We start from the raw sequence: 24929 nt of genomic DNA, 5'->3' as shown, positions 1-24929 counted from the left end.
ATCCTAGTGCTAGGATTAGGCCTACTGATTATGACATTGCATCGCTTATAGGTAACACTGATATCATAGCCATTAAGCAGTTATTTAAACTAGTTAAGTAACGCTGTATCAGCGTGTAGTCGGAACGAAGCTGCTCGCACTTTTATTTTCTAGATCATGAGGAAAAAAGAAACAAAGAATCATTCGTTCTCAACAATATATATGATTTTTATTGGATCATTTAAAGGTACTACAAATATAAGGTCAGAATAAGCCATTAATTAATTGCTATACCAACGTCTCACGAAATTCTGACTGTCACTACGGGCCTTGGACTTACAGTTGACTCGTGGCGATCTTTATTGTAACTCTTTAAAAATACTCAGTTATTTTTTTCACTCGACTCAATGTAACATAGCTAAGACCGATAGATGCCTATTTTTTCCCTATATTTTGATCTTTGGAAAAGTTAATCCCCGTGATTTATGTATAGTCATCGAGTATGCTAAGGTAAGAGGAAACTGTCTACAAGATCGCAATATACTGCCATCGTTCGAAGAGCATGTTATGGGGATTATTGGAAACAGATTACCATAGATGAAAGGTCCCCGATAGCTATCGAATTCCACTAAAATAAACAGAGGAAGAGCTAGAGAGCGAGCATTAGGAGCATATATAATGTAGCGTATAGTTCCTAGTGAACCATTGACGAGACCTCCTTGCACCCATAAGTTGACTCTCAGCATGATTCTGGCATTATCTGAGAGATTCAAATACTTGGAGAGACCAAGGACTGAGTCATCTTTGGACGAAGGCGGGGCAATATCTGGAGTGTTTTCAGATGCTGTATAACCAAGAGGGCATCCAGTTGACTGCAAGTAGTTTTCGTTGCTTTTGTGAGGTCGCCGAATTCGTGATTTCCAAATGTCAGGACTTATCGTATGTGGGGTGAAGGAAAGTGAGGCAAATAGCTGCAGTGACAAACAAACCCGTTTATTTACACTAAGTCTTACAATCTAGTGTGTCTTGCATGTCTTGTCTTCTGGTTGCTCTTGATGGTTCGGTTGTTGGCCCCGGGGCAGACAGTTGATGCTCGACCGTGGGAGGTTGTGACGAATGGTGAAAGCCCGAAGTTCAATCGGATGGTGTCCACTTGTAGAGGCAGGGAAAAGTCTGGACAGTTGATTATAGTTGTTAGCTGGGGAAAGTCTGAACAGTGGTTGACACGGACAGAAGCTGGGAGAAGTCTTCACAAGGGGAGGCAGAGAAAAGTCTGCTTTGCCCTTGAGATCCAGGTTTTTATAAGATCTTTCTCCCCTGGATCTCCAGCTCCTGATTGGTCGGTTTCCTGTCTCTAGGCAGACGACCGACCATTTCGAGCTATCAAAGGTTTAAATTCGACACTGTGTTTTATTCCGATCAAGGGAATTTAATCGCAACTTGAAACCTCTGCTCGTATTCAATTGTTTCGAATTCTTATAAGTCTGATACATAATATCAGCGCTGCATCTCCTTTTAAGGTTAAAAAAAGAACATTTTTCTCTCGATTAATAGCTTTAATATTTCCCGATTTAAAGTATCCTTCCAATTTCTACGAGCATCAGAATCAAAAGCTTGTTCCCTTGATTTGACATTTTTTATGATATCAAAAACACATGAGCTCGAGTATCGCTCGGGCTTCACACTTTGTTTAACTTGCTCGTTTGTTGGATATAGCTCTACTTGGAACTGATCAAGTTCATCTCTGGATAAATAGGCTCCATTTCTTGTCGTCAGATCTGAACATTCTGACGACAAGAAATGGAGCCTATTTATCCAGAAATGAACTTGATCAGTTCCAAGTAGAGCTATATCCAACAAACGAGCAAGTTAAACAAAGCAACGAAAACTACTTGCAGTCAACTGGATGCCCTCTTGGTTATATAGCATCTGAAAACACTCCAGATATTGCCCCGCCTTCGTCCAAAGATGACTCAGCCCCTGGTCTCTCCAAGTATGAACTGCACACTCCACATTAACCACTGTATGAAAGAAAGTGTTTCCGCCCCTGCCGAGCGGTTATGGCGGCTGTCTACTGCTCTGGAGGACCCAGGACTGAATCCTGATGAATCGAAAAATTCCTGGGATTTTTCGATTCATCAGGATTCAGTCCTGGGTCCTCCAGAGCAGTAGACAGCCGCCATAACCGCTCGGCAGGGGCGGAAACACTTTCTTTCATACAGTGGTTAATGTGGAGTGTGCAGTTCATATAGGCTAATTACTCCGAAAGACGAGAATATGGACGCATGCGTCCGATTAGCCGGACTTTAGATGGAATGGCCATACGCGCGCGGGAGAAAGAATGCCTTCGGGATATCTTTTAAGGGTAACTGGCCCCTATTTAGATGTTAGAGACGTGTAAGAAACCCAGAAAACTCCACGTGGCCATCCCGTCCTGGCGAGACGCGAACCCACGACCGAACTTCCAGTGTTCAGGGACAAAGACCGCTTGGCCACTGGTGGGGGGAAACACTAGCGGGGATTGGGTTTGGGAGAGAAAGAGATCCACATTAGAATTTTGAGTCAGGATCATTTTTAATTAATAGGAAAAAATAATATAATTATTGATTCAGTTTTTACTTGTGAGGTGTTATATTTACAAAACAATACGGTATCTTACAGTTAAAAATAAATATGTTTGGCGCTGCGATCGCTAACTCATTGAAACGACATTTAAACATGTGTTTGAAATATTTGGAGTTCGTGTAATATTAGAAGAATAAGAATATATTTAGTTGTTATATTAATTAGAAAATGTAACTATCGTTCATCATCTCTAATATATTGTATTTTGTTTTCTTTCCTTGTTTATTCATAAAAAGATAGTTTTATGGACGACTAATATGAATTATATTTTTGAACTTTAATCAAATAATGTAGCATACTTTTAACAGTGTTATGTGATCATGATCTACAGAGTAAAAATAACAGTGATTCCAAAATGTAATAGCACTCTCATCATTTCGACTCCATGTTTAATATGAGAAACACGATCTACAACGTGCGCTGACGCTAATATTTTTGCTTACCTGAATTAAGATTGAAGAGAATGTACAGTACAGTACATTATGTTTAAAATCGTTGCTGACAATCGCAGTATAACACGAAAACGCAATATCAGTTTAATGAGATATGCAGAGATATTGGCATAGAGCTTCCTTTCTCAAACATGCATCAAAATGATGGTAGTGTGTACTGACACTGTTCTATCATATACAATTTGAATCGCATCACTATTTTAATCTTTATGTTGTAATTACATAGGACTTACATATACACACATATATATATATATATACATACATATATATTACATTACTGATATCATTAATTATAATTATTAAGATTTTTATGTTTTAAAGTAACGAATATATCTCTTGTTTTTCTAGAAATGTGTGTTAGATTGGTATTTTCGAAAATTATAATTGTATACTAGCAACAAAAACATCGATTTATGAAGCTATGTTTTCATTCAAATGATATACCACAAAATTTATTGCAAAGGGTAACATCATGATTACTTTCATAAGGAATGCCTCCTCAAAGGTTTTCACCTTCATTTATACAAGTGCTAGATACTTTTCAAATAATTCTGCGTATGATGTTATTGTCGTGGGAGGCGGACATGCTGGCACTGAAGCCGCTACGGCCTCCGCTAGGATGGGCTGTAAAACGCTTCTTCTCACCCATAAATTAGAAACGATCGGTAAATTTATTTATTGTATTTTTTAAAATAAAATTTTTGTAAAAGTAACTATGAAAACTTTTGTATAAATTATAGGGGAAATGTCGTGTAATCCGTCGTTTGGAGGAATTGGAAAAGGTCATCTGATGAAAGAGATCGATGCTCTCGATGGAATGTGTGCTCGTATTTGTGGTTGGTTTTAGTTTAAAATATGAGTTTATATTGTTTGGTTTGATTTATTTAGCTTTGATTTCTTTACAGACAAATCGGGAATTCATTATAAAGTTTTAAATAAAAGGAAAGGTCCCGCTGTTTGGGTAAATAAAATGCTTTTTTTTTTCTTTATAAATTAATGTTTGAAAATGAAGATCTTTTGCTATGCAATAACTAATTATTTTTCTAAACTCTCTATTCCAATTGAGTAACATTACAAGATTTTCATTAATAAATCAAAAATTTGTTTAATGTTTAAAATTTTTAGTGATTACAGTCATCGTCTTCAGAACAGATTATGTAAATAGAAGGCTCATGGTTACCTTATTATTCTAAAAATATATTTAAATAATTATACAGTAACCATATAAAATACTATATAATTAATTAAGTTATGGCCATATTAAAAAATCATATCTCAAGAATTAAAGACTATAAACAACAACAAAAATATTTTTCTAAAATAAGTAAATATGAATGCACATTAGAAAATTTACCAGATATTATGTTATTAAACATGACAGTTTTTTCTGTAATATAGATTAATAATTGTTAAAATGGCAAATAATAGTATTTATTCAAATAAACAGTGCCTTCTAATAAAAGTGCAGTAGAAGATAAAAAAGTTATAGATGATACCCTCTAAAAGTAAGCATGTTGTCCTTTGGAGGAAATGAGGCTTATTTTAAAATGAAAAATAGCACATTCTATTCAGCATTTTCACTCTTACTATATATTGAGATAAAGTGAGAATGTGTTGAGTGTTGCATTATAATTTAAATAATAATAAATTGAAAAAAAATTATTGGATTTATTTCATTAATAGTTGCACTCAATTCCTAAAGAATAGTAATAATAGTTGCCCTATAATAAGTATACTCTAATAAACAGCTCAGCTGCAAGATGAAAAAGTTATAAACAGCACTGGGGTTGCACCGATTAATTGGCAGATAATCGGTAAATCAGCCATTTTATGGATTAATCAATATCAGCATTTTGGCTGATTAATTAGCTTTGATAATTATCCATTCTTGTTTTTTATTATGATTAAGATTATTATTATTATTATTATAGATATGTAGCCATCAAAAACAAATTTTATTCATATTGATATTTTAAAAATAAATTATATTTCATTTCAAACAAATAGAAAAACTCATTACTATAAATTAAAATTTAACAGTAAATTTTTTTATACATGAAATAAGTGCTTCTGGTTGCAATTGTTTTTGTTTCCATGACATACTGAATTATTCAGTCTTTCAATATTTTAGAAATATTTTTAATTTTCTACTTTTGAAAAAGCATATGATGACCATAGAAATTTTTTTACTTGGAATGGTATAAGTTTTCTTTTCTGGATGTATCTAAAAACACTGTGAAACACTATATATCTGGCATCTTCATAGGATATTTGTAATGAGAACTTTTAAGCTTAAGAAAATTTGACTCCAATTAGTACTCAGATTAAACCCCTTGTTAATTACACAATGATTAAACAAAATAGAAACCTACATGTAGATACAGAATGTGGGATGTGTTGTATACAGAAGGTTTCTTTGTTGAATTACACTGTCAATGACAATGAAAAGTAGAAATTGCAGTAAAATTGCCTAATTCTGTCATCATATGGTCTCAAATGGTAGCTGATTAATTATGAAATATCATAATATATTACAACAGTACCTTGTACTTCAAACACTTCAGAGTTTGAACACAAAATTTGATAAAAATTTGCCTCAGAGTTTGAATGATGTTTTGAAGTTTGAACTGTGTACACAGTGAAAAAATGCACCTGAAGCTCAAAATGCAATCTGTTAAGGTGTGTTTCAAATTTATATGGACACGAAAAAATTAAAGTGAAACACAAATTTGCTGCATTAAGTGACAAATGTTTTATTAAAAATAATATGGATTTACATGTTTCTACACTGCAAAAGAAAATTTTAATCAAACATTAACATTTTGTCACTGAAAATAATGTTTATGAAACTCTTGTACAAAAAAACTGTTACATATTTATCCGGACAGGCACTCATTTTATGACTTAAACAGAATATTGTTTAGTTTCAAGCATTGAAATATGCAAATTAGCTTACATATCTAATTGTAATACAAATTCTTTATGTTGTTCAATGTTCTAAAATGAACAAAGAATTTATCTGATTATGAAAAAGGGAAGATTGATGCCTATAAATCACAAGGCAAGTCAATAAGAGAAATTGCAGCATATATAAATCGTTCAAAATCAACTGTTGGTGATTATTTATCAAAAAGACGTGGTAAGGATGTATCAAAATTCAAGACAGGTCCAAAACCCAAGCTTACTCCTCGAGGTTGTAGACAAATCATCAAGGTTTGCTCCACAAAAGAAACATCAGTAAGAAAAATAAAAAAAGAATTAGACTTGCCTTGTAGCAGCACAACAGTGTGGAGAGTTTTAAATACATCTCCAATGTTAAAATTCAGAAAAAAAGCCGTAATGCCACCACTTTCATTAAAGCACAAAAGTGACAGACTTGATTGGGCACAAAAACACATGACATGGTCCGAAGAATGGATTGAAGTTTTGTTCAGTGATGAAAAAAAATTCAACTTAGATGGTCCGAGAAGTATTATTGGCATGATTTAAGAACCGAAAAACAAATTTTTTCAAAATGCCAAATGGGTGGGGGATCAATAATGGTGTGGGGTGCGTTTGGATTCAACAGAACCACAGATTTAGCATTTATAACTCAAAGAATGAATTCAAAGAAGTATCAAGGCATGCTTGAAGATCATTTATTGGAAGCTGGACCAAATATTTGTGGACCAAATTGGATCTTTCAACAAGACAATGCCCCTGTGCATGCCTCTAAATCAACAAAAATGTGGTTTAAACATAAAAATATTAATCTGATGACATGGCCTGCTAGAAGCCCTGACCTGAATCCGATGGAAAATCTTTGGGGGATGATGGTTCATACAGTTTATGCCAATGGAAAGCAGTTCTCCACAATTCATGATTTGAAGGCAGCAATTTCAGATGCTTGGGATAAACTTAAGATTGAATTCCTTCAGAATCTAATTGAAACAATGCCTAATCGAGTATTTAATGTAATTAAGTTAAATGGTGGTTACATTGGCCATTAAATTGTAAGAAAACTTTGCAATTTGAAACCTGTCCGGATAAATATGTAACAGTTTTTTTGTGTAAGAGTTTCATAAACATTATTTTCAGTGACAAAATGTTAATGTTTGATTAAAATTCTTCTTTTGCAGTGTAGAAACATGTAAATCCATATTATTTTTAATAAAACATTTGTCACTTAATGCAGCAAATTTGTGTTTCACTTTAATTTTTTCGTGTCCGTATAAATTTGAAACACACCTTATGTGTTCATGTTGTCTCTCACTGTTGCTTTTTCATTATCTTTCTATGTTTTTAGTATGTTCTTTTTTGCTTTATTTTTGATGTTGAATTCACTGTTTGTTCCGTAGGTAATTGTTCTTGTGAGGAGGTTAAATTAATTAACTCACCTGTTTGCATTAACGTTTCTGTTCTTTTTGGTTCTGTATATTCAGTGTTAAGACTTGTTTCTAGCTCTGATGATTTGATATTATTAGTCAGTAATTTTTGATGATTTAGTGGTGGTCTTCCTCTTTTTATTGGAGATTTCTGCAAGAGATCATGATTTGGTTCTATTCCAGAGATTAGTAACAACAATAGAATAAGCCTATTATTATTCATATTAGTCCAGTCCAATATAACTTGGTATTCTTCATCTATTAGTAAATATGCAAACTTTGGAGGTGAAGAAAAATTGGTGCCAGCAGCTGTGAATTTAGAACCCCATATCCCAATAAATAATTGGTAATCAATCAATTTGCTTATTGGTGCAACTCTAAACAGCACATTGTTTATAAAATAAACATGGTATGTAAAATTAATTTTACAAGTTGTTTGAAGTTTATGGGAAAAATTATCATAAGACATTTCTGTGTGTGTGATGATATTTCTTGACTTTTATATGTACACTTTATAATAAAATTGATTGTTTTTTTATTATTTTCACCTGAAAGTACATAGAAATACATTTAATAATTTTAATAATTATGTCAATTAAATAATTACAATATAATACAAAGTATTATACAGATTACATAATCTTTACATAATTTTTTATGTATATTATAATATGACAATTATATTTTCTCTCTCATAAGCATGAAATCATTTCTATTCATTGCTAGATAGAGTTTCTGTTAATAGAATTTTTATTAAATTTTAGGTATATTGTTGAAAATCTTAAATAAAAGTTTATGGCTATTTTTAGGGTCCTCGGGCTCAAATTGACCGTGCCTTATATAAAAAGCATTTACAAAAAGAAATATTTTCTTATCCAAATTTGACAGTACTTGCTGGTTCTGTTGAAGATCTAATAATTGAAAACATAAATGGATTGAAATGTCATGGTATAGTATTAGGTAATTACTTTAGTTTCATAGGAATTAAAATACAATTATTGATGATATTATTTTTGTGTTTTTGTATTTTATATTAATAAATTAATGTTTTCTTTAGCAAATAAGGAAGAGATTTGTGGTAAAACAGTTGTAATAACTACAGGGACATTTTTACGTGGACAAATTAATATTGGATTAGAAAGTTTTCCAGCTGGAAGAATGGGTGATGAACCTGCTATTGGACTAGCTAAAACATTAGAGAGAGCTGAATTTAAATTAGGGAGATTAAAAACTGGTAAATAAAAGTTTTGATTTTTAAATTGATATTCATTTGAAATAATAAAAATAAATGATCAAATGATGTGAGGATTAAATGAAATTTCTAAAATAAGTTTTATTGATATTTAAACACATGAATATAATCATTATAATTAATCATATAATTAATTTTAAAAGTAAAAATTATAATGAAAAATTGACACAAACTGTTGTAATGCAGAAGATATTAAATGTCTATCTGTTTTTAAAATTAATTTTTTTTAAATTTAGCAATATTATATCCAGATAATACCTTCTACTTTAATTTTTTATTGACCTAATAGCAAATGATATTTAAGTAGGACATTTAAATACTAAAAATCATGTAAATACTTATAAAAATTATAATTTATATAATTTTTTTTAGTGCCTAGATGTCCTGAAATGATATACTATTAGTCCTCAATAAGAAGCCATTTTCATACAGAAAATTGTTTACTTTTACATGATTGATAAACCTGTTACTTTTTATTATTCATACTATTTTATTTTATCTAAATACAAGGTGTGTCTGAAAAGTAAAGATACATTGTGTATAAACAGAAAGCTAATGTTTTAGTACATACTTTGACAACAGTCTATTTGAGCTTGACCTTTCATGCTCTTTTTGTGATCATTCATCATTACTACGCTAAGTCTAGTTCAAGTAGTACAATGGCTGTGCTGATTCAGAATCCTGCCAAAGTGCACTCCATCATATGTTTTCTCAATGCGAAAGGTGTAAAGTGCCCAGCAGATATTCACAGACAAATTGTTATTATTTATGAGAACATTGTGAATTAACAAAATATAAGAAAATGATGCTGTGCATTTTCTGGAGGAGAGACTGTGTTCATGACAAACACAGGAATTGTAGGCTCTCTGTGATCTCTAATGAACTACTTTAAAGAACTGAGGAAGCATTTCATGCAAATGGCATCTCACAATAAGAGAATTGCATGAAATTGTTCTGGAAGTGTCTAAGTCCATACTTCATGAAGCTGTGACTATAATATTAGGATACAGGAAATTGTGTATTCTGGGTACCCAAAATGTTAATGGACAAACAAAACAAAATGGATGGGCTTTGCACTCGATTTCCTCACATTTTATGCACACATAAGAGATGACACATTGTGGTTGGTGACGAAACTTGGATTTACCATCATACTCCTGAATCCAAGCAAAAATCACTGCAATGGTACCACACTTATTCCCAAAAACCCAAGAAATTCAAAACTTCAATTTCAGTAAAAATGTCATGACTTCTGTTTTCTGGAACAGAAAAGACATTCTTCTGATTGACTTCATACTCCCCAGTGGCATGGCAAACATAACTGGTGCCCGGGGCACAACACTTTATTAATGCTTCCCCTTCCCCTCCAGAAACATATATAGTTTGTCTTGGAGACCATTTGGGCACCCCTCTGTGAGTGGCGCCCGGTGCATGATACACCCCCTTGCCCCCCCTTGCTATGCCACTGCTGACCCTGTAATTAATGCAGCTGCATATTGCCAAACCTTGCAATGCCTTTGATGTGCCATTCAAAACAAATGAGGGAAATGTTGACAATTATTGTCTGCCTTCTTCATGACAGTGCTTGAGCTTACACAATGATTGTCACCAAAATGTTTCTCAAGTGATTCAAATGCAAAGTTTTTGACCATCTACCATACAGCCCAGACTTTGCTCCCAGTGATTTCCATTGTTTTTTTATCTGAAGAAACATCTTGCTGGACAACACTTCTGCGATGATGATGAGATCAAAAATGAAGTTGTAATGTGGTTTTGGCAGCAAGCGGTAGAACTCTGTAATTTTGGAATACTGAAACTAGTACCAAGACTTAACAACTGTTTGGATAATGGTGGTAATTATGTAAAAAAATAACACACATATCAGTAAATAAGGTATAGTGGACTTTTGGTTAAATAAAAATGTTTTGAATGAATACTAACCATTATATCTTTACTTTTCAGACTTGCCACATATATAAAATGAAAAGAAAAAGTTTATGGCCGTATCTAATGCTATATTATTTATTCAGACTTTATATGTTCTATTGTAAGGCTAAAAAACAGTGTGTAAAAGAGAACTTGTTTAGAAAGTGTTTTTAATTCTTTAGAAGCATATAAGTGCATATTCTTTTACAAAATTAAACAACACTTTAACATATGAGTACAAGATAAACTTTCTCATAGAAGTTTTGTTAAATGTTGAATTACTGTATATTAATTTATTAGTTGTTTATCAGTGATAAATGAATAAAATATTAAATTGTATACAAAAATTAATTAAAATCTTAATTTTTATTATATTTTTGATATTTTCTACTATTAAATTTGTTTTAATTATTATTAATTCCTAGTAAAAATTAATGCTCTGAAATGCCATCCCAAAATTTTATATTCATTTAAATTTAAGAAACCGAATTGAGTTTGAAAGTTCTAATTCAAAATATTAAAATTATTTCTTTTAGGAACACCACCAAGACTAGAAAAACAGAGTATTGACTTCTCAGTTACAGAATTGAAATATGCTGATAATCCTCCTCAACCATTTTCTTTTGTGAATGAAAAAGTTTGGATAGAGGCAATTTTCAAAATTTTATCTTTTTTATAAAAAGTTAATTATGAAATATAAATTTTTATTATTTTAAAATATTATTAATTATTAGCCTGAAAAACAAGTATTGACATATATGACTTACACTACTCCAGAAGTTGTTAAAATTGTTATGGACAATCTTCATCTTAGTTCTCATATTAAAGAAGAAATTCGAGGACCTAGGTAAAAGTATTTGTTATGCTTATTTATCTAATATAATAAACAATATACTTAATTCAATAATTGTAAATATTCAAAAAAATTTTAATTTTTTGTATATGTGTGTTTTCACAAATTCATTTTAATTCTTTTTCCTTTCAATATTCAAGTAATTAAAATTATATCTTGTTTATTAAGAATGATAAATTCTCATATTTTTATTTTTTTAAAAATAAAAATATAAAAATTTATCATTTCGTACAATAATGTGAAAGAATAGGATCAAACTGTATTATGATTGAAACTATGTGAAAACTATAGATTAGACAATTATGAAATACAAAATAAAAAACTTAATAAATTAAATATTTTTTGTTAGGTGTTGAAAATATAAATAATTTTAAAATTAAATTAAAAATATAATAGAGTTTGCTTCTGACCATCACTTGGGACTAACTGATAATGATAACATTATGCAGGATAAATACATATCACAATTAGTCAATTCTGGTTTTATTGAGCCTGACATTAAAAGGACATGTTACAACAATTGTAAAATGTATAACTTGAAGATTTATTACTGTAATTATTATTGTTGTTATTAAGTAATAGTGATTCATTCTGTGTTGTTTGCCTGCTGATATTTTGCAATGCTGTCTTTAACATGTACAGTACAGCTTCAATTATCTGAAAATCAATTAACTAAAATCAACATCAGAGAACACTGATTCCAGAAATTACAAAGTTTTTATATAATAAAAATTGTTGGTCATCTTATGTTAGATCCACTGTTGAGCTGTCTCATTATTATTCTACTGTTAGGTTTTATACATACAGCACAAATAGAAAAGCAGGATTCCTAAATCACAGGCTTCAAATGCATTAAATTTCTATGCCTTAGCATATTTTTTTATTATTGTACTAAAATTAAAATATATGTTTATATTTAGTTTACTTAAGGTGCAGTAGAATCCCGATTATCCTGACAAATATTACCTTGGATAACTGTAAACTTGGATAAAATGGATGGCTATGGACATTTTGGAATAAAAATTATGAATATAAAAAGTTTATATGGTATCACTTTTAAACTGCTTTTTTTATAGCTTTGTGAATTTAATCATACATACACTTGAACATCTTTTACATCATTTATTAAATTAAATTCTATGTACATTAGTTTTAAAAATAAAAATAGTTCCATTTAATATGAATGGTTTATCTTACATTGAAGTTAAATGATAAAAGATAACAGAAACAAATCATTTTGTAATACATATTATTGTTTTAAACTTTTTAATGTTCTGTAGAGTTTGTTTTATACCAATTTCTTTCTTCTTTTCCACAATGCTTTTTAATCAAATTATTATCATTTTTCATGAGTGGTTTGTCCTGAATATGTTGTCTTCATCCCTCATCACTTGGTTGCCCTCGTTTTGGGTCTGGCTAAACCTGTGATAGACACAGGGAAAATCCTTTGGTGTCCACAAGATGGAAAGAGTTTAAAAAAGTCATTTGTTTTGTACAGTTGAGGTTAAAAGTACTACAATATTTATGTACTTGGTGCCAGGGCTGCGAAGTTGGTAAAAAAACACTCGAATCTGACTCCTACTCTTGACTTGATAATTTTAGTAGGCCGACTCTGACTCCGGCAAAATTAAATACCAAGTCATTTTATGGGGGACAGAGGCACTCATAGAGGGGTACCCTACTTTAAATTCTAAAAGGAGCCCTGGGCATTTACCCAAATACTTTTATATGTAGGCTGTTTTTTTTCCAAGCTCTGATGGTCCATAAAAAAAAGACAAGTGTAAATAATAAAATGAATTTATTACCAAAAGTTAGGTACAGACATGGTTACTTTTTGACATAATCACCATGAAGATTGAGAAATTTATATCTGCACGAGCTTTTCTATTCTTGTCATAGAATGTTGTTGCCAATCACTTGCGATGGGCCCTAACGTTTTTTTGAAGATCATGATTAGTCTTGAACCTCTGCCCTCCCAGCCACTTTTCCTGTTCAGGAAAGAGGTGGAAGTCACTCAGCACTAAATCGGGGCTATATGCTGGGTGTTTAAAGATGGTGAAGACTTCCACCTTTCAGACTTCCACCCAGCTTAAAACTTTTTAATGTGTGAAGACTTCCATCTCTTTCCTGAACTGAAAACAGCTAGCAAGGCAGACGTTTGAGACTGCCTTGCTAGCTGAATGAACTAATGACGATCTTCAAAACAACGTTGTTAAGGCCATCTCAATTCATTAGCGGCAACATTCTATGACAAAGGGATGGAAAAGCTCGTCTACAGATATGACAAATGCCTCAATCCTCGCAGTGATTATGTCGAAAAGTAACCATGTTTGTACCTAACTTTTGGGAATAAATTCATTTTGTAATTTACACTTGTCTTTGTTTTATGGACCATTGGAGTTTGAAAAAACTGCTTTCGTAGTTAGTAATTTTAATATTTAACTTACATTAATATTTATTTGTATTAAAAAATTAATTTTTATCGACTATTTAATAAAAGGAGTAAGGGTGCGATAAAATTCTACATCTACATATATTCAACAGCATTTGCACTTCAATTTTACCCTTCCAGAAAAATTAAGTCCAACTGAAAAGTGTGTGATCTGTGATCTAGCTACTTCATCCCCTTGTTCAGAAAAGAAAAATATGAACTCTTATCAATTAGTCTGGCTCATTCAGAAAAATAGAGTACTTATTTAGAGCAGGGATAATAAAGGAATGATTTAAAAATATTTAAATTCAATCGAGTCAAAATAATTTAAGTACTAAACACAAACACTACAAAGAACACTACATATTTAATAAATTAAATTGATGGATTTTGTATTTAAAATAAATGAATTATAACAAAATATAAAAAGATTTTTAAAAATTAATAAATATATAATAAATTTTAATTCATTTAAATAAAAAAAACTAAAGTAAATTTAAAATGCGGGAGTTGGAGTTGGAGTCGACACATTTTTTCTGACTCCGAGTCCTCTGGCCAGAAATTCCTCCTGACTCCAACTCTGACTTCATGACTCTGACTCCACGACTCTGACTCCACAGCCCTGCTTGGTGCTTTCAGAGTAAAACTTTAAATTATAAGAAAAATAGTGTATCCACTTAGAGATTTGCCTCAGGTAGTGTGGAGCCATAATTAATCTTGAATAATTGGGTTTCTACATTACTTAACTTTTTATTCTTTTCCTACCAAGTATGATCAATTGATTATCTAAATTGTCTTGTTTGATTACTTTAGACAATTGACACTCTGCTGTAATTGAATTAAGAAATTCCAACAATTAAACTACTATACTGCAAGCAAATAATGATTAAAATGATTAGTGTTTTTAATATTTAAACCATTGGTTAAGACCAATAACATAAAATCATTAATAGTTATTGTTGTCAACCAAATGATAAAACTGATAATTCAAAAAGACAGCTTAGAAATGCCTATTTACCTGAAGACAATGATAACTAGAACTAAATTCTGATTAAATTAAGTGAGATTTTTATAGTATATTGTAATTTATACTATAAAAATTTTGCTTGTATTATTATTTTGTGTCTTGTTAATTCTGCTAACAATAAACAACTGTCAAAAATACATATGATTGTAATAAGTGGATTCTATTGTATTTTTGAAAGAATAACTATTTGATGCAGGAAAAAAGTAAATGAATCATAAATCAGAATTATCAAATGTGAGGACCGAATTAAGCCGGTCTGATTTTAAAATTTCTTTGTTTCAAATCCCCTCGGGAGATAACGATCAAAATCAAAGATAACAATCACAAGTCAAAGGATGTGCAGCCTTCCGCCGTCAAACTCGCTTCCCTCCTCTCCGGATCCCACTGCTGCGTCATGGAGCTCAAGTCATCACCCTCCGTCGCGATTGGTGATCGTAGCGGACGGGACCGGGAGTATATAAAGGGGGAGATATCTAAGAACGGGGTGGCTGAACATCCGAAGAAGACGAACGTTTCGGCGAAACAGAGTCCCATACGAAGGCCATTCCGAAGACGCCGGATCCTTCCGCCCACCGTCAGAGCTGCCGCCAGAGCCGAAGAACATTCCGCGATTGTTGTCGATAACCGAGAGGTATGAACCCCCCGACAATTGTGAACTCTCTCTCTCCCGTGATTAGGGACGGGATGCGCAGATTCTCTGTACTAGGTTATCTATCCAAATAAATCTTTATTTGTTCTTTCCTGACTCCGTTATTTCAAATATCGCCTTAACCTTATCGTCGAACCCACACACTTCCTCCACTTGACCTGACAATTAATTACCCGATCCCGACAAGTCGGGATATCAGAAAAATTAGCCATCCTTGACAATGGGGTGGGTCTTACCGACCTGTTCGCCGACAAAAAGGAGGTACGACTCCGTCCTACCTCTCGGCGTTCCCACACAAAAAATTAAATAACAATGAAAAGTCATGTTTGAATATATAAAGAAAAATTAATAATTTCTATGTTTAATTAACATGCTAATTATTTTAAAACAAAAATTTGAATTTGATTGATTGATTGATTGATTGATAGTCACTCAGTTATTGAATAAACATGCATTGGAAAACATTTTCCATTTATTGCAAATCAAAAATTACAGTTAGTAGAGTAGACCAATACTCTACTAACTGTAATTTAATCAAGTAAATAAAATTATCATTTTCAGAAAACAAAATTATGTTAAGAAACTGGTATTTAATTTTGTGGTATTTTTATGTTTAAGATTTTAAATGATTAAATATGTACAGTAAACAAATAATGGGAAATAATTTTAATATTTAAATACGGTGATACCCTGAGTTATGTAAGTAATGCAGACTGCAAACCTTTATATAACTCGAATTTTACCTAAGTCAAATTTTTAAATTACTTAAATGTAACTACGTAATTAATAACTCAATACTGCATTTATTAGTATACATGTACTTTACATATATTATTTATTATTTTTTTGTATTAAAGAATTATTTACGAGATAAAGTGCCCAGTAACTTGCATGTATACTTACAATTAGATCAAAAAGTAAAGGATTAGCAGAGCAATAAAGTAATAAATCAATACAGTGTGAAAGAAAGAAAGGAAGAGAGAGAGAATGAATGAATGTTTGAAATAGAATAATTCTTTGTAAAATTATGTTACTCTACTCAAATTTTTTCCAATTCTCAAGATTTATGTTTTATGTAACTGCAAATTTATGCAAGTCATGTGTTACATAACTCAGGGTATTACTGTATATATTTTAAATAGGATTTGTATCTAATTCTATGTTTAATAGTTAATGTACACAATTTAAAAACATGTTCTTCCATTTATTGTTGACATTAACAAAATCTTTGATCTTAAATGATTTTTCAATGACATGACAAATTTATTTCATACAATTGCAAATTTCTGGTAAAACTATAATAAGTGATCAATGGGTTGATTTTCACGCCAAATACTGTATAAATTTCTGTATTTGCCTGATGATGACAACTATAGGATCGCCGATCTCAGTGTTTTCTCTGTTTTATTATAACTATAATAAGTATATTAAAATTATGCCTGAAAAATTAAAACAGTTTATTTCTGCTTTTGAGTTATATCACAAATCGCATAAATTGAGTTTAAAACTGAATTTAATTTATTTGCATTTCAATTCATTATGTAACTTGATAATATTAAAATAAATATTATCAACTTAATGCTTTGATTGAATATAAGTTTGTGATTCATTAATTGTTTTTTAGTAATTTAAAGTCCTTTTATAATTATATAAAATTATTTTCAAATAAAAACAAGTATATTTTTATTTTAGATACTGTCCATCCATTGAATCAAAAGTGATTAGGTTTAAAAATAGAGAACATCAAATATGGTTGGAACCAGAAGGTAAAAAAATATTATGTAATCAATTATACTGTATACACTTAATGTAGTTTATATAATTTAAATTTAATATCACTGAAATATTAATAATAGAGAAAATTATTCAAATAATAAATTTGATTTTCTTAAATTTTTTTGATTGGTTTGTTATGAAAAAAGTAAATAAATTTGATATGAAAATTCAGCCCCAAAAGATTATCATGGTAAATTATTATTAAATTATAATAAAACATGTAAAATTATAATGGTTCGGTGAAAAATTCAAAATTTAAAGATATGTACTGAAAAATTGATTTGATACTGATTAAATAATTTCATGTTGAAAAACTGTATTAGAAAATCATGTAAGCAGTTAATTAGTAACTTTGGAATCAACCATTTTTATACAATTTATATATTTTTAACCAAAGTTGAGTTGTTGATTTGGACAAAACATTTCATCTGTAAGACTATATCCAGTTTCAAAATAAAATATTTTACTTGTATGTTATGTAATATAGTATTTTGTTTCAAAATGTTTTTATAAAATTTAGATATGTAGGAATGTTTTTTTTAATCTGGCAATTTCAAAGTTTTTTATTAATTGCTTGGATATGCAGCAAGATATTTTTCATTTCATATATTTCCATTTTTATATATTCAATTTTTGACATTGCCCTGCCTCTTAGTGCAATGTCAAATTACCCTAAGAGGGTCTATTTTCCATAGCCATCATTGATTCAGCCATGCCTGTAGTGCTAGTGGCCAGATGGTAAAGACAGAGCCTGACATAATCAGAATCGACCACTCAAAACAATATTTTTGGGTTGTTTGCCTGAATTTGATTCTGCTATGCTAATGCCTTAAGTACCTTGCCATCTGTAGTATTGTTTTGCTCTTATAAAACATTCCTTTCAAACTTGATCTAGATCCTTTGAATTTTTAAGGATAATTAAGATTAGGATGTTATTTTCCATTTTCCATGCATATTGGCCAATCTCATTGCAAACAGATCAGATGAATTCATAATAGCCATAATTTAGAACAGTTATAAATCTATAGAGCACTGATGAATTGAAAATTAAGTCAAAAGTGTTTGGAAGGTAATTGAAGAAAATCTATAATTTATACCAATATGAATTTTCTTAAGAATAATGATTTATAATTAGAAAAAAAATTTTTTTAAATATGTTTTTAATCATTTTCATTTTGTTTCCTTTTAATGTTTTAAAGCCTAGTTTTCAATTTCTATATGTTGTTAATAAAATATATTTCTGCTTAAAATAATCCAATATTTGTTTCTTAACATGAAGAATCAGCTTTTTTCAATTTTTTGATTTTTCTAAAACTCTTTTTATACTTTATTCTTTATATTCTTTGGAAAATCAAATTTATTGAGAAAATGTTATTTTTATCTTTGCATACAATATTTTTCACAAAACGAATATTTTTAGGTCTTCAATCAGATGTGATATATCCAAATGGAATATCATGTACTCTTCCACCAGATGTTCAATTGGAAATGGTTCATGCTATACCTGGATTGGAAAAGGCTATAATGATTAAACCAGGTTCTTGAAAAGTTATAAAACATTTTCTTTCTAATTATAATCTTTTAAAAATGCATATGTTTAATTTTTAGGATATGGTGTTGAATATGACTTTATTGATCCCAGGCAATTGAAACCATCATTAGAAACTTTGAAAATAGAAAATCTTTTCTTAGCTGGACAAATTAATGGTACTACAGGTTATGAAGAAGCAGCAGCTCAAGTAAATAATTTCTTTTGTGTAGCATTTTTACAAATATAGTTGTGTGCTGCATTAGTTTAGGTGTGTATGTTTCTGAGTGTGGAGTTTGCAAAGAAGTATATGATTTTAACAAACAAAAGTTATTTAGGGAGTTTAACAAATACACAAGTAAAATGATTTAGTGAACAAAGAAAATGTGGCTTCTACTTCAGTCCTACTTCAGCAACTTAGACTCTCAATGAGACTTCCATTTCCACTTCTTTCTCATACTCTAATTAATCTCAACATTGTATGTGATTCTTTCCTTACTTGTCTTATCTGATTATTAAATTAGTTAATTATATATAATGTATTTCCACAAGAGTTGTCATATATTACATATAATTAACAAATTTATGGAAAGAATATAATTTTGGACTTTGACTTATACAGGATGATTCACTTGGAACAGAACATTTTGTTCAATATCTCATGATTGCACAGTTACATTTGAATAACATGTAATATAAAACATACCTTGGTTGATTGCTTCACTATGAAATAAAGGATTGCTCTGTTCATGTTTCATGATCAGCTTATTATTTTACATTGAGATAGTCTACATAATGAGTGTTCAGTCTTGAGTGAATTAGCTTGTAGCTTTCTTTTTGAAAAACAAATATTTCTATTAACATGTAAACCAAATATAGTTTTATAAAAAATTTGCATATTAATAGAAATATTCATTTTAAAAGTTGTTCTTTTTATTTACTTATTTATTGCATAGGGTATTATAGCAGGAATAAATGCAGGATGTAAGGTGAAATGCCTAAATCCATTTATTGTGGATCGCACAGAAAGTTATATTGGAGTATTAATTAATGATTTAACAACACTCGGAACTGACGAGCCATACAGGATGTTTACCAGTAGAGCTGAGTTTCGTCTACTGCTTAGACCAGACAATGCTGATTTAAGACTTACTGAGAAAGGTTTGATTATTTTTGTTGAATAGAATTTTTAAGTAAATTCTATTATTTCAAATTAAAACTAATGAAAACTTTTAATATTTCAGGACATAAAGTTGGATGTGTTTCAAAAGAAAGATATAAAAAGTTTTGTGATATTAAATATCATCTTGATTCTGCTATTTCATTTTTAAAATCTCAGATGAAACCTATTAAAATGTGGAAAAATTTAATTAATGTTGAAAGTGTAGGAAACCGCAATGAATTTAAAACGTAAGAACATTGTAAAATTAAGATATATTTATTTCTGTTGCTAATTATTCAAATTTTAATTTAGTGCTTTTGAATTACTTCGATGTGAATGTGTAACATTTGATATGTTATATGAACTCTTTCCAAATGAATTGAAGTCTTTTGCAAAAGATGAATATTTAATAAATAGGTTGAAAGTAGAAGGTAATTGTATCTCAAAATAATTTTTTTCTAATAAACACACTAATACCAAAAATTCAGTAGCAAAAAAAGATGTATCCAATTTTTCTCTAAATTTTTAAGTTGTTATAATTCATTTTTGAATAAATTCACTTATTTAGCCATCTATGAAGATGCTATAAAAGAACAGAAAGCTGAAATTAGAGAAATGCAACAAGAGAATGAACTGGAATTGCCACAAGATATTGATTATAACTTGTAAGGCTATTAGTTTATCTTTCATTTATTAATAAAATTTATGAAATAAAACTTTTGAAATATTTTTAGGGTTAGTCTAAATCTTTCAAATGAAGAGAAAAAGAAATTGGAAGATTGTAGGCCTGCAACAGTGAGTTATTTATACATTATTATAATTATTATTTTTTACTTAGTTTAATGTTGTTATTCTGTATATATCTTTGATTAAAAGCCAGAAATAAAAAGTTTTATATTTGATTTTTAATCAAAGATATATATGTAGTTCACTTGTAGAACATATATAGAACAAAGACATGCCTCTAAATCAGTGTTTCTCAACAGGGGCAATATCACCCCATGTGGGCGATTTTCCGTGTTATGGCAATTAGTAACAATTTATATTTGGGGAAAAAAAATTTTTTTTGGGCAATATAGTAAAACATTATATTAAGAATAATTAGATATTTTATTCGTTATATCATACAATAATTAAACAAATAATAATATACTAGTCACTAGTCTATTCAATGCAATATGAATTTGAGGGCCGAGGCTAACGCCCAACAAAATTTTTTTTGAAATGTAGGGGGTGATACTACATAATGGTTTAATTGAAGGGGGCGACGCTTCATTAGAGGTTGAGAAAGACTGCTCTAAATAATAATTATGTAATTTAGAAAAACAAACAACACATGAGGTGAGTTTTATTTAATAAAACAGTAATGTTGCAAGCAACCTTTATAGTGGCATAACTATAGAAAAAATTTCAATTGTTCAATATATGTTCAATATAGTTTAAAATAAATATTCTTTCTGAAAGTTTATTTTAAAGAAATCTAAAGATAGGACTGGACTTGTTGCATATCCTTATTGATAATCTAGGAATACGATATGATGCAATGTGGCTTATTTTTCTTCCATATCCCATATATTATATCACGTTTCCATTTAAAAGGGCAAGAACAGAGTGAAGTTTCAGTTTGGATCCCTAGTTTCAAGCAGCAATGAGATCCATGTGAAATTAAGAGGAATACACACCTACATTCATTATGTTCTTAAAAGAAATAAGTCGTGGTAATTAATTTTATAATATCCTCTTTTACACCACTCCATTCAAAATATAAACACATTCAATAACCACAGACTTGTGGTGTGTGCAATTGCGAAGAAATAGACTGATTAGATGTGTACACATTCTTATGTTGGGTATCATCCCTTTGATGTGATGGCAAAAGACTGACAAGAGAGTGATTGCATTCATTGTGTATCATTGTATCAACAGTTTTATATGAAATAGTTTGTTGGTGTCATCCACACTGATATGATACAAGGATACACAACCCACCTTAAAGAGGAGTAATAGGCTACTTAATTCTTACATGAAATAACAAAACAAAATTGTTGAGTAAGAAGTACTGTAATGATCAAATACGAGTACTATAAAAGTCTTGGAAATCTTTGATCTGGAAGACTTAGAAAATTATTTTGTATATGAATCTATGCAGAGGTGATAAGAAACAGGAATGCTTATATCAAACCATTAACTTTAATATCAAAAATGTTCTTCAGCTGTGTTTTCTAAAACATTTTCACTCCAAGGAATACAGTGTGAATTAGATTTTTAATAAGGACTGTAACAATAGAAAGCCATACAATTCAAAAGATGTTAACTTTTTTGTTCATTATTTATAATTCTGTTTGTTGCCATGGCAACAATTTCAAATAATTAAAATAATTTCATTATCAGTTTTATTAAATTAACTGCACTGTTGCTTTAAACAATGAATGAAATAGACTGTCAAAAGCAACTGTTGACAAATGGCTGGAAAATCCAGAAAAACCAAGACATTTCATAGCAGAGCTATAAATTTCCCAAAGTTTGGTGGATGGAGTTAAATTGTACTGTAAGACATTGTCCATTTCTTGAAAGCCAGGTTCCACTGGAAAATGTGCTTGCAGCTCACAACTCAACCAGAAGACAATCAAAGTCATTTTCAAAAATTGCTCTGTCAGTGAGAGATGTTGCAAAAATTTGTGAAATTAATGAAACAATGGTTCAAAAGACTAAGCAACGTGCAAGTATGAGATCATATAAAACACAAAAATTATCTGAAGTGATTGAAAAACAAAAGAAGGTAATTAAAACTAGAGCTCAAATTTACATTTATAAAATATTTTATTAAAGTAATAGAATTATCAAAAAGAACGACATAGCATTCAAAAGCTTTTTCTAGTAATAACAGTTCAAAGTTAAAATTTGATATTTACATCACTGAATTTCTTTCATAGGTTATCAAGTTATCTTTATAGGTTATCTTTGCAAATTTAACATGTTTTTACTATCAAATGAATTTAAGAATATTTGAAATGATAAGATTTCAAAATTGCTTATTTAAGAGGTCAATGGAATCAAGGGTTGATGATAATATGAAATTAAGAATGTTATTTTTTACACAAACAAGGTTTTAATTATTTATTAATTTGAAAATAACTAGTTTCATAAATAAAAATTACATTTTTATCAGGTAAATGAATATAATGACTGCTTATTTCAAGTATACTTGGTAACTGAGTTAATTAACAGATTAAAATGATGTAGAATATTTGAAATTTATATTAATTTAGTATTGTAAGTTGAGAATGATCAATTGTTTAACCAAAAACATTTTTCTATTAAAATGTTGGGTGTCTGAACTAATTTTTATCAATGTACTGCCAAATTTTATATTATTTGACTAATTTGTTCAATTATTCAAGTAACGATTTTGATTTAATCTTGAAAAATAATAGTGATATTGGATTGTTGGATTTTTCAATATATTCTTGAAGAGAGTATTTCACTACTATTTTACACTTTTCTGAAAAGTTTCATTTGTTTTCAGATAGGAGATGCCAGTAGAATACCAGGAATCACACCTACTGCTATTTTTTCATTGTTTAGATTTGTGAAAAGGAAACAGAGTCAATACAATATAAATTAGAAATATAAATAAATTATTTTGAATATTATTGATATATTTTACTTTTAACTATTATTGCATAAAAACTTCAGTGACTAAAAATTTGAGACAATAATTTTATCAAGTAGCAAAAGGATACATAAAGGATATACAGGTATACCTCGTCTTACGTCGGTAATTGGTTCCAGGAGAGGCGACGTAAGTCGAATTTACTTGTGTAGTTACGACGTAAGTTGTAGTTTCGACTTATGTCGTAACTAAACGCCAATAATGGAGAAAACGCCAATAATGAGCACTTAAAGACTGCTAAATAAGATGACAACACAGAAACACAGATGTTTTCATGGTTCGTTCTCTAGGATTTATGATGATTATATTAACATTTACTGTAAATGTACATATTTTAATATGATTTTATGTGCTTTCAACGCTTTTCTAGTGATATTACGTCTTCAATGTTTATGGCGGACGGATTTAAAGTCGAATAAACTGACTTAAACTTGATTTTTATTTTTCCATATACTTTTTTGACAAACGACGTATAATCGGGAACGACGTAACTCGAGAGCGACGTAACTCGAGGTATACCTGTATTCAGATTATAAAGAATACAATTCATATGTATAAAAATTAAAAAGATTTATAAGATAAATATGATATTTGGATTGTATACAATTATTTGTAAAATAAATTTTGAGTATTAAAATAAGAAAGGAGGAAGGAAGGTAAAAAAAAAAATGGTTTGAAGGCTATAGGAAAACATTGAACACATTAGACCGACTGTCCACAAAATTCTTTGGCAAAAGTTAAAATTGAAATTTTTATTTTGACGACATTTCAGGACATTCTAAAAACATTTCTATAAATAAAAAACTAGTATTTAAAACTTGCCACTATGACACTTCAACAATGCAAGCAACAGAAGCAGTTTCATTCATGGGGATGCTTGAAAGGTATGGTTTATCAAGAACACTAAATTTGGCAACTTCAAATGATAGTATTGCACTGCATGTGAGAAGCATTGCAGAGGATCAGTTACAGTTGGCTGTTCAACACACATACTCTGGTTTTACACCTTCAGAATGGGGACTGCATTGAACCTTGTTCACTGGACTGCTAAGATCTGTATAGTACAAATAAAATGTTTGTTGCTTGCAGTGTCAGGAGTGCTACAGTACTAAGTTTAAGTGCACACTTTCCCATCTGAAATATCATCATCCAGATTTAGTTTTATTTAGACTGCTAAATATATCTCTTGAAAACATTGAACAGGGGTAAATTAATTATAATGTACTGTA

The 24929-nt window shown here is 30.1% G+C and overlaps 1 protein-coding gene across 1 annotated transcript; it reads left to right on the top strand.

The window, feature by feature from the left end:
* The first annotated feature begins 2653 nt into the window (after window positions 1–2653).
* Window positions 2654–23680, top strand: LOC136989761 (protein MTO1 homolog, mitochondrial). Its single transcript, XM_067288020.1, has 17 exons — window positions 2654–2774; window positions 3408–3724; window positions 3800–3895; window positions 3965–4020; window positions 8233–8383; window positions 8481–8657; window positions 11138–11250; window positions 11336–11448; window positions 17254–17327; window positions 18758–18874; window positions 18946–19076; window positions 19822–20026; window positions 20110–20275; window positions 20340–20458; window positions 20596–20692; window positions 20762–20822; window positions 23554–23680. The coding sequence occupies exons 2-17, from the start codon at window positions 3532–3534 to the stop codon at window positions 23650–23652; spliced, it is 1968 nt and encodes a 655-aa protein (XP_067144121.1). The 5' UTR covers window positions 2654–2774; window positions 3408–3531; the 3' UTR covers window positions 23653–23680.
* Window positions 23681–24929: the final 1249 nt, after the last annotated feature.

Source organism: Centruroides vittatus, unplaced genomic scaffold (genome assembly GCF_030686945.1).
Source record: "Centruroides vittatus isolate TY-2023 unplaced genomic scaffold, ASM3068694v2 scaffold_769, whole genome shotgun sequence".
NCBI lineage: Eukaryota > Metazoa > Arthropoda > Arachnida > Scorpiones > Buthidae > Centruroides > Centruroides vittatus.
This window is presented reverse-complemented; position numbering and strand designations above follow the sequence as displayed.